This window comes from Olea europaea, chromosome 12 (assembly GCF_002742605.1).
Source record: "Olea europaea var. sylvestris chromosome 12, O_europaea_v1, whole genome shotgun sequence".
NCBI lineage: Eukaryota > Viridiplantae > Streptophyta > Magnoliopsida > Lamiales > Oleaceae > Olea > Olea europaea.
Window position 1 is genome coordinate 22,458,560 of NC_036248.1, and position 11,528 is coordinate 22,470,087.

The 11,528-nt window shown below is 32.9% G+C and overlaps 1 protein-coding gene and 1 pseudogene across 1 annotated transcript; both read right to left on the reverse strand.

Moving 5' to 3' along the window:
• Positions 1-1,144: 1,144 nt before the first annotated feature.
• On the reverse strand, positions 1,145-4,023 carry LOC111407040 (actin-depolymerizing factor 7). Its single transcript, XM_023036378.1, has 3 exons — positions 3,977-4,023; positions 2,540-2,799; positions 1,145-1,520 (listed from the first exon to the last, which is right to left on the reverse strand). The coding sequence occupies exons 1-3, from the start codon at positions 3,977-3,979 to the stop codon at positions 1,370-1,372; spliced, it is 414 nt and encodes a 137-aa protein (XP_022892146.1). The 5' UTR covers positions 3,980-4,023; the 3' UTR covers positions 1,145-1,369.
• Positions 4,024-7,590: 3,567 nt separating this feature from the next.
• Positions 7,591-11,528, reverse strand: part of LOC111406785 — a 10,524-nt pseudogene continuing 6,586 nt past the window's right edge.

An 11,528-nucleotide genomic window follows, 5' to 3' on the forward strand; every position in this document is an offset into this window, starting at 1 on the left:
CATTATTACTACAAGTATATGATCTCTAACCGTATTCTTCCCGATTCCCAAAGTATCAAGATCGATCTTCCAATTAAGACTTCACTCATTGGTACCTTAAAGAACTTGGACTAGCAATCAGAAATACATTACTCATTCAAAATTTAGGTCACACATTCGATAATCAAGTAGAGTCTCATTTCAAGCATCACAAATGAGTCTTCTACGCGACCCCGTTCAATGTGCACCAAACACATCATTTCTTATTCTTAAGATCTAAACAAATTTTAAAAAGAACAATATAATCTTATCAATATAAAGTGACCAACTTCACATGCCGATTATGAAAGATATATTTGGATCACGTCACAAAACGTGTCTCACTATACTCGAACCATCAAGTATACAATTTCTGACTTCCTACATGATCATGGAACTTTATATGATTGTTACAATTTAAAACTTGCGAATAATCTAGTAATCGAATATTAATTCATAATGTCATTTACAAAATATTACTCGAAGGGCATCAAACTAACACAAACTAAACTTTTTTGCCTCCAACACATAAACATCTTTCAATAGGAAAGTAAATATTTAATGTCAATGTTCTCATGGAAGAGAATAAGAATATACTTTGATCTTTCAAAATGAAAAAGGAATCCCACCGAAAAATATGCCAAAACTGCCCATATTTAGCACTATTTTCAACACTTCGGCTTTCGTTGTTGAGACTTGGGACTTAACCTGAGCTGCTTATGTCCTCCTTCGACTGGATTGTGAATATGTTCCTTCATGATCTTTGTTATTTGAGTTGTCCGTGTCATATTCTGGTGAGTTCGCTGTATTCATACTTTGCAAGAGGGATAACTTACATAGAAAAAAAAAAAGGTTAGGTAATCTTTTCCTATGAATTTTTCGAAGGTAAAAATGTAGGTCACTATCCACAAAAATTTCATAGGTTTTACAGTGTGATCCCCAGAAAATCTGTAGTTAAAAGTGTGCGTTGTTTACCTATGAGACTTCCGTGAGTAAATTTTAAAAAAAAAAACAAAAAAAAAAAAAAAAAAAAAAAGGGCACATGTTTTGTTTGCATTTCAAACGTGCTCTCATGCTTGAAGTATGTTAAAAAAGACGATAAATATGCAAAAAGATATATTATGAGATGAATAAACAATTACCCATCTTGTACCATGACAAGTAAATAAAAGGGGAATTAATTTGGTGGTCTTTGACACTACAAAAACTAATCTTATTTATATATAATTTTATCTACCTATGTTAGAAAAAGAGAATACAAATTTTGACCAAAATCCAAAGTGAATAGGTACTGCCAAAATTGAAAATAATACAAACCGTAAATTGTGAATTTTGTTGAAGAAGTATATATTCAAATTGCGCGAGCTTTTACAATGTCAAGGCTCATTTCACTTGGATCCGTTGCTTGCAATTCAACTTGAATTCCATCCAGCTCCCGCTTAAATCTGTCCTTTGAACTTGCGTACACCATCTTCATTCTCACTTTTGAGGTATCTGGTGACCTTTTAAAACGATGAATTAAGAATTACTTTTAATAAATTTGAATTCGAGTATGGTGTTAACAAAACCCTATGAGCCCTTAAGATTTGTTGAACAGCTATTATTATTATTATTGTTGTTGTTGTTGTTGTTGTTAAAAAAACCCCTCGTCCATCTTCTATCTTGTTTATACTTTTGAGCGCAACATGCACTAATGTGATATTCAAACATTAAATTAAATAAAATAATATACGAGAACTAACCTTGCTTTTTTAATTCCGTCTATTTAATCAAACACAACTAGTACGTCTTAGGTTGCTTACTAAGCCCTTGTTTGGCTCCCTTTCATTGTAATTATTTTTTTTTATTATTTTTTTTTAACGACCCACAAATGTGATGGGATTTAGAGCAACTCCAATAGTAGTGTAAAAATGAGTATAAATTTGCATATTCAAACTAATTTTACATCCTCGTTTACTTTTCAATTTCAAATTCTGCTCCAATGATAAGATTTAAATCCATTTTTTGCTTATAGCGGATGTAAAATTTTCATCTTTTTACATTTTAAAATACAATTTACATCTCCATTGCATCTCTCGATTGGAGAGATTTTAGGCCGCTTTTTAGATCTCTTTTACACCACCATTAGAGATGCGAGTTAATTTCCCAAATCGTTACTGAACTTTGCCAAAAAGTTTCCAAGAGGTTACCGAATTTCAAAACTTTCCTAAATAGTCACTGAATTTTGTAAAAAGTTTTCAAAAGGTCATCGAACTTCAAAACTTCCCTAAATAGTTACTGAACTTCGCAAAAACTTCAGTGACTATTTAGGGAAGTTTTGAAATTCGCTGACCTCTTGAAAACATTTTGACAAAGTTCAGTGACTATTTGGGGAATTAACCCTCGGAGATGCTATTGCAACTTTCATCATCTTTTCAACTTACTTATCATCAACTGTTATAAAAAATTACTAAAAATCTAATTCTTATCCAAATCAAACATAGGTTAAATGAGACGATTTATGATAATTTAAGTATCTTACCATGCAATAAAGAAAATCTTGCTCTTTTGGACATTTTCATCTGTGGTGAAGTCAAAGTCGTAGACAGCATAACGACACTCATTAGCCGGCAAAGCGGCTGTGAAATCGTCGTAGGTGTCGCCGGGACTGCCAAGTTTATCCACCGCAACCTGCTGACCCTCAATCCTGAAGATAATGTAACGGTGGTTTCTTTTAGCTTTTAATTCCAGAAATTTCAGCTTGCACTCATCTTGCACTGCCATTCCGGATGCAGCATTCGCCTGCCCCCACAAAATATTAACAACAAGCCAAGAAAGAAAAATTATAAAATGAAATAAAACCACTCGATAGTATAATCGTCTTTGATCAACTCGACTAATGATACGATGTATCGTATTGTAGTATAATTAATACAAGTATGTTCCTGTTCGAGCCGTATATCATGCATGAATTAGCTTTTTCTTGATAAATTGAAGATGGACTATGCCCTTGTTTTATAGAAATTAAAATTTAGATTTTTATAAAAATCAAAATCAACAATTAATTTTAAACAGATATTTCATGAAACTCACAGTTTTTCAACCACAGATTTTATCTACTTTTATCAAAATTTGCTGAAATTTTTATTATAATGTTCACTAAACAGGGACTAGATGAATCACTATTCATACATTGCAAAGATAAAACAAAATAAATTAATTTGCATAAATTAATGTATCCAACAATTTATAATTGTTAAAAGCAGTTATTTACATAAAAACGAAATCTTGAATTCTTCTAAATGAATTCAAGTATGAATCCTTCATACAATTTTCATCAATATATAATTCTACGAAGCAATTAATTTGCAAGAACTTAATAATTATATTAAATATCCAACAATTTAGGATTGTCAAATATAATTATTCACAACTTAGAAACCTAAATCTCGAATTATTTTAAATGAATTTATGAATATGAAATATTCACAAAAATTACTATCATATGTGATTTCGAAAAGAAAATAAGTTGTATGAAATTAATAAATACCCACAATGTATAGTTTGTCAATGTCAATTATTTGCATATTAGAAACCAAAATCTCGACTTCTTTTAAATGAATTCAAACATGAATCATTCTTACAAATTTCAATCAACATCTAATTCCACAAAACAATTAATTTGCTTGAACTTAATAAATAACAAACATGATTTCGAAGGAAATTAATCAATGCCCAACAATTTCATGATTGTCAAAAACTATCATTTAAAAATAAATAAATAAATAAATTCTACAAATTTCTATCAATATGAAATTCCAAGAAATTAATAAATACCCAGAATTTCTAATTATCAAAAACAATTATTTACATATTAAAAAAATAAAATAAAATAGGACCCTCGAATGCATCTAGACGAATTCAAATATGAATCATTTATAGAGCCTAGAGGGGTGGCGGGTGGGGTCGGATAGAATACCATCGTGTCTTCTAAATAGGGGGTAGAAAAAGCTGCAAAATGAGGAGAAAAATAGAGATCCTATGGATCCTTGAAGTAAAGAAAATAAATGACAAGTTGGGTAGTTTATAAATGGAGAAAAAATCGCGGGGAATGAGAGAAATTCGAGGGATAAAATGAAGGTTAAGAATTCTCTTAGCCCATTTTAGGTTGATAGCTTCCCTCCCATAACCAACTCTTTTCTTTTCTTCTACAATTATATTTACCCAATATATTTAGATGTTTTTCCTTTTATTTTTATTTAGTATTTTGATAATCAGACCAGACATTGACCCGAAAAAAAAAAATAAAAGAAAGGAAAAAAGTAAAGAACAAGAACAAGAAGAAGGTCAAAGATCTAAGGATCAATCGAGGTTAAATTGGGATTGATCCAAAAATTAAATTAAGTAAATAAAAAAAGTCTTATGCAGATTTGACTATTTAAAAAAAAATTACAATATAAATATATATTTTTTTAAAATTCAAATTAAGCTTAGACTATTTTCAGTTTTTAACATTTGTTAATTATTTTTTTTTTAAATTATTTCATCCTATAAAAACTAAGCGGGACCAAAGATTGTCATAACCCTACGTATAAAATTAAAAATAAATAGGACCAATAAGATTATAACTGAACTAATTAGAGAAAATATATAACTACAAATATTTCAAAATACATTTTCACAAATAACAAACTTAGTGGAATTTTTTCAAAAATAGTGGTCACATTATGTGACATTAAATATTATGATCTATAATTAAATTAAAAAGTTCATGGCCATGATACACAAAATTTATGATCACAATCACATATTAGTCACAAATTATATAAGGTTACAGTTATACAGATACAATTTATAAGTTACAATCTGTAAGTTACAATCACGTATTTAAATTACAAATCACACATTTAATAAAACACAAATTATTTTTTAGTCGCAAATTACCTCAATTAACTAGTCACAACTATTCAATTAACCGATCACAATCACTCTTCATCTCTCTTCATCCTCACTCCAACACCATCGTTACAATTGAAATCAATGTCGTCAAAACATCAAATCCACAATCCACCAGCGCTACTTGCACCTCATCCACAACCATCGAACTTCATCTTCACCTCAAATCCACCAGCAACTCCACCATCCAAGATACTCAAAAATCAGCCCATCTAGTCTAACCACAATGAAATCCTTGGGCGGAGCTCTAATTACAGTAGCTATGTCATCATCAAACATATAATGGTACAATTTTGAAAACCTCTAACTCTGTCGAATTTTCCTCTCCTTTACCANTTTATGCGTTTTGTCCTTTTTTTTTTCAAGCTAGTCGAAAAACTCGATAAATTTGTGTTCGGTTCATTGGTTTTCAGTCGTTTTTACCGATTTCTATATTATTATCATGCTACAAATTAACTTGTCATTGAATAGATTCACGAATTTTTTGATTGAAGCAAGCCGGTTGGATTTTCATTACATTATTATTTTTATTTAGGAAACAGTTTGATGCAATAGGTTTTATTAGTCGAATTTTGACAAACACATTTTTGATAAAGTAATAAAACATAGTAATAGGCATATCAATTTTATTTGGTCTATTTGATCCACTTGATACTCAACAAGGAATAAGAACTTAAACTATATGTAATATATATTGTTGACCTCCAAATTCATTGAGGCTGAACCGTAAACAAATCACGGCTTATATTTCCATCCATATATATGTGTTACCAGCACAATTAACACTGGCGCTAGACTACGTGATCATAGCTCTGACTGGTGCGATGATCTCAAGCACTCCAATGTTTAAGTCAGACTGTCCAAAGATATTGGGTGTGTAAAAGACACAATGGAAGAAATATATACGGGTTTTGGGTTTTTCTTCAGTATGGTTCGAAGTTCAAAATAAGATGACCCTGGCAAATATAGTTTAAGTATTTACACCAGGAAAGAAGAGTTAGGTCTATTGGATACTTGATACGTGACTTTATCCTAACAATTCACATTTCAAGCTAAATCTTGTTGTTGCGGAAGCTCTCTCAAAAGGATCTTCAAACGGTGGTTTTCCAGGCTCAGTCCAACGTACCTTTCTCTGCCAACAACCAATCCAAACGGCTCCAAACCACAACCAATTGATTCACCTTGATTGCTATTCAATCTTACCCACGTAGGACAAGAAGGGATGATAATTTATCGCCACAAAGGCTAAGAGAAGACACCACAAAGGTATACTATGAAAAAACTACCAATTGCACACGTTATACAAGCGTTTTGGACACTTCTGGACACCTTTTTCTCACACTAAAGGGGGGCAGCCGGGATTCACTAGTTTCTTCTCTCAAAATCACACAATCATCATGTCAAAGAGGCTAAAGTTATATTCATATATATACTTTAGGGTTAGGCTTTAAGTTGGGCCATTAAAGGGGTAAACGGGTCAAGATTCAAGCTATCCATAAGGAATACAATTGGGCCGAGTGTAGTTCATGGACTTGGTTGTTGGATTTATTTCATTCATCGGTCTATGCCTATGAAATAATATTAACCCACGTTAACATCATAGCTCGGAATTTATTGGGTATCAAAAAAACCCAACACTTGTCAACTGTGTCAGTTCGAAGTTGTCATACACCAGCATCCACCTTAGCCTATGTAGGCTGAAAGTTGTCTAAAAAGTTATGAATAGCAGTATTTTTGTTGAATTTTCCCACCAATTGTTCAATCAAGTGTACTGTATGAGATGAAACCATTAAAAAGGGCCCATTGTTGAAGACGCCAATCACCTCAAAAATTTCCAACAATAGTATCACCTTGAAAATAACACTTAGAACGAGATGTACAAAGGCTTTACCCAATTGTCCAATCACAGAAGAGGGTACATGTGAAGGGGCGAGGAGAAGTTGAGCAGGAACTTTACTAGCCTCTTGCTTTGCTTTTGCTTAGCTGCTACCACATGGCCTGCCTTGTAGGTCAAGACGTTACATTAGTCCCCCAATTTCTAGTCATGAATATCTACACAAGGCATGAACTTTGATAAAGTATAATCATCTCATAAGGTAGGGGCTAGCAAAGCAAGCAATAAGCATAGGCATCTAAATAGACGAAATATATCGTGAAGCAAAGAATAAGAATAATCATCTCTCTAGATGGGGCATCTTGAGAGACAATGTTATGCAGAAAAATTAGAAGAGAAAATCAATAATCAATTGAAGAGTAAACTAAGAAGAATCTATGAAACGAGTGTACTTTCAGCTCGAGTGTCGTTTCAGCTCGAGTGTCAAATTTTCACATGTGAGTACAATCTAAAAGAGTTTTTTTATTTTGTACAATTTAGTTTGGTGAAAATTTGCCCAAGGCCAACATCGTAAAATTATAGTCAAATTCTATCGTTTAGAGGTCCATTTTAACATTTTTTATTTTGAGTCAATTTAAGGATATTTTAGTTATTTTTTTAGATTTATTCAAATTTTTGTCTGCCGAATCAGGATTTTAATTTTATTAGGTTTCATTTTGACTCATTAAATATGCTAAAGGTTTGAAACCCTACATTCACTGTTTGATTAATAATATTTTAATTTTCTCGTTATTTGGTGGATGCTAATAATTCTCACGCCTGTTCAAGCGAAAGTCGAGTAGCACCTATTCGTATGTTAAAAACAAGAACCTTCATTATTATTCATGTTTTCGTCCTGCTTCACATTGAATGATGCTTTTAGATTCTAGATGAAATGGTAGCATAACTGAAGAGACAACGAAATAAATGATGAAGAGACAAGATGATGAACCAATTGTCTATATTTATTACCCGTACGCATTTAGAGGTGATACTAGGTTAGTGTGAATAGTCCTTCTAGTCCAAGAGTGAATATCATTTAAGGCATGGGCTCCAAATAATAGACGAAGCATGTGAGCCGAAGTAAATGAGTCCCAATTCAGGTACGAAGCTCTCTTGCTTGCGAGATCCCATTTTTTAGGATTGGAGCTCTCTTACGAAGCTAAATTCCCATTTTTAAGGGACTAGTAAAGGAAAAAACTTGAAAATAAAAGTCTGAGGTAAAGAGCCTTTGCATGTGAAGTGCTGCATTGGCCATTACTGCTCATCTTTCAAAATGACAATGATGGCGCACGTGCTGATCATTAAAAGGTTGAATGTTCCCAATGCACATGCATTCGTAGGATAATAAATGAAAATGATGAGCTAGGATGTTATTTCAAGGTGCACTTGAATATATGGATGCATCTCATTCTTCCTTTTGAATTTCAGCCCCTGCTTGGCCCCATTCTCTCTCTTCTTCTTTTTTTTCCTGGATTATATTTTCAATCATACAATTTTTTATAAAATAATATCACACATAAATTAAAAAAATTTCATTCTTTTTCTATCACACATTCTTCAAAAAAAAAAAATACTATTTTAAATATTAAAATTTAGAAAAAAAAAAATTAGGGCCATACGAGAGCTCAAATTGATGTGCCTTTTTATTCTAGAAAAAAAGCCCCCTATCCAGGGTTGAGAATAGGGAGAAAAACAAGGGTGCCATGTGGAGTCAAGATTTAGCAAGAAAACCTCCTTGATATATTTCAACCCTTGCATTCTTCTTTCTTTTGTTTTCTTTTTCATTTCCTTTCTTCTTAAAAAATAAAAAAAAATACCCACCTCCGTTGAAATAGCACGAAACTCCAACAAGACGTTCGATCTAAAAATCAATGAAGGGAAAACAACTTCAGGTTTAGTTGAAACTATGTTAGATACACTAATCATTATCTCTGGGGTCAGGGGCGGACGCAGACATTTTAGACTAGGGGGTCAGTAATGAACTTTTAAAAAAGTGATGAAAAATCAAAATAAGATATATCTTATTACAATTGCTCTCTACGTGTTTCATACTTTGATAACGTTCCATAATTACATCATTTTCAATCTTATCAAAAACATCTTTCTCAATATATACAATCAAACTATCAATCAACCATTGATCTCCGATTCGATTGCGCAGACGATTTTTGACGTAAGTCATCGCAGAAAATGCTCTCTCAACTGTAGCAGTAGCCACGAGAAGAACTAAGGTTAGTGTCACAAGTTTGTAGACTAATGGATACACTTCATGTTTATTCTTCACAACCAACTTCTATGCAAGATCGCTAATACATTGTAATTCTTCAAAGTCTTCAGAAGTGCACATATCAAGAATATATGTATCTAGTTGATCATCAAGTTCTAGGATATCTGCTGTATCAAAATCTACCGGATAATACTAACATAGTCGAATCAATTTAATCTTGTCAAAAACAGCAAATGAATTACTTGGAGATAAACATGCAACACAAATAAGCAAGTCACTATTTACTTCAGAAAAATGATCATTCAACTCTTAAAGTTGCATATCAATGACGGCATAAAACATTTCCACACGAAAATGATGCAAATTTGTCACTGTCTCACGCCGTGAACGACCTACAGTTACGAACATATCATCCATATCGGGAACATTGATCTTGTGGGTTTCACAAAACGAACAAATCACTCCCAAAAAAGAATCCCATCCATCATCTCTCATGGTTTGGAGTTGTGTTTTACATATTTGCACTAATTTCATAGCATTGACAATATCTTGATCTTTTATTTGTAATGAGACAATTCGTTTAAAATCCCTAAAATCTTTTTCATGAGATGTAGATTAAATGCAAATTCAAATCTTAACATCAACTCCAATGAAATGCATGCATCACCTCTTGTTCCGGTACTTGTAGTATCAGTAGCAATCATCTCGATGACGTCGACTATAGTTGAAAACATGGCAATCAAGTTAATTAAACAACTATAGTGAGAGCCCCAACGTGTATCACCAGGACGCTGAAGAGTAATTTCTTGATTGAGACCCCGTCCGCTCGATATTTCACCAACACTGAGTGATTCAAGAATTTTCAATCTTTGATTTTCTCGAATAAGATCACTCCGTTTAGCTGATCCTCCAATAATATTCACCAATCTACGTACTGTAGTGAAGAAAGTTTCAATCTTCGGATGTTTTTGTGCCACAGCTACAAGAGCTAGTTGAAATTAATGAGCAAAGCAATGAATGTAATAAGCACTTGGATTTTCTTTCAAAATAAGTACTTTGAGGCCATTATACTCACCTCGCATGTTACTAGCTCCATCATATCCCTGACCTCTCAAATTAGATATGCTTAAGCTATGCGTTGAGAATAATTGATCAATTGCAGCCTTAAGTGAGGCAGCTATGGTATTCAAAACATGAATGACACCAATAAAATGTTCCAATATACACCCATTCTTGACATAACGAATAACAACTGACATTTGCTCTTTCACAAAATTGAGAAGAAACTATCACGAACATTTTCGATAATCACATGTAGACATTCAGAAGCAATAGCACTTACAATATCTTTTTGCACTCTAGGTGATGTTAATTTCAAATTCTCAGGACCATTAGTCAAAGCAACGGCCTTAATCTCAGGATTATGATCACACAACCAATGCAATAATTCAAGAAAGTTTCCTTGATTGTTTGAATCTTCGGATTCATCATGTCCACGAAATGCCATCCCTTGTCGTAGAAGAAATCGAACACAATCAATTGAAGCATTTAATAGGATTCGATAATTTGTTCGAGCTTGATGAGATTGTTTAACGAGACAAGATCAAATACTTTGTTCTTGATTCTTGAACAATTCATATTTGACTCGAGCTTGATTGTGTGCACTACTTAAAGCCCCAACGTGTTTTCTTATATATCCTTTCTTTTTCCAATTTTAGAATCCGCCTTTAGACAAATAAACCACCATTCAAACCGAAAAGATAACAATAAAAGCAAAAAACTGCATCCTTTGCTATACTGTATTCCAACCAAGTGGGATGCTCATTATACCACGAAACACAAAATCGTCGGTCTATTTTACCTATTCTTGTGGGTGGAAATATATGATTGCGAGGCTGACAATGACCTCTTTGCATATATGCTCTTCGAATCACATCTCGAATATTAACATCATAATTCTGTATTGGAACTCTCAATCCAGGATCAGAGGAAAGCTGTGCAACATCAACATCCCCAACATCTCCAATATCTCCAACATCTCCAATATCCTCAACATTTCCTCCACTATCCCCAACATCTCCAATATCCTCAACATTTTCCACGTCTCCAATACCCCCAAATCCAACATCAACATCTCCAACGTCTCCAATAGCCCCAACATCTTCGACATCAACATCTCCAATACCCCTAACATCAACATCTCGAACATCGTTTTCATCCCTTTTCTTTCGAACATTCCTTTCGTCAATATTTTTTTCGTCACAGGAAATTGTAGATGTACGTTTAAAGTATTTTTTCATAACTGAAACAAACCAAAAATGAAAAATCAACAAGATTAGAAATGCCTAAATTAGTTTATACTATGTCATACCTACCAAAAGTCAGACAAAGTTTCAATCTTCCCAAATCAATATTATCAATTTACATATAAATAAGTAACAAAGCCCTAAATCAGAAAATGGTCAATTTCCT

Bases quoted from the DNA above. Each gene is read 5' to 3' on its own strand.
- LOC111407040 (XM_023036378.1), bottom strand. The intron at 1,521-2,539 runs GTAAGATACTTA...TCGTTTTAAAAG, and splicing joins AAGATTTTCTTTATTGCATG to GTCACCAGATACCTCAAAAG.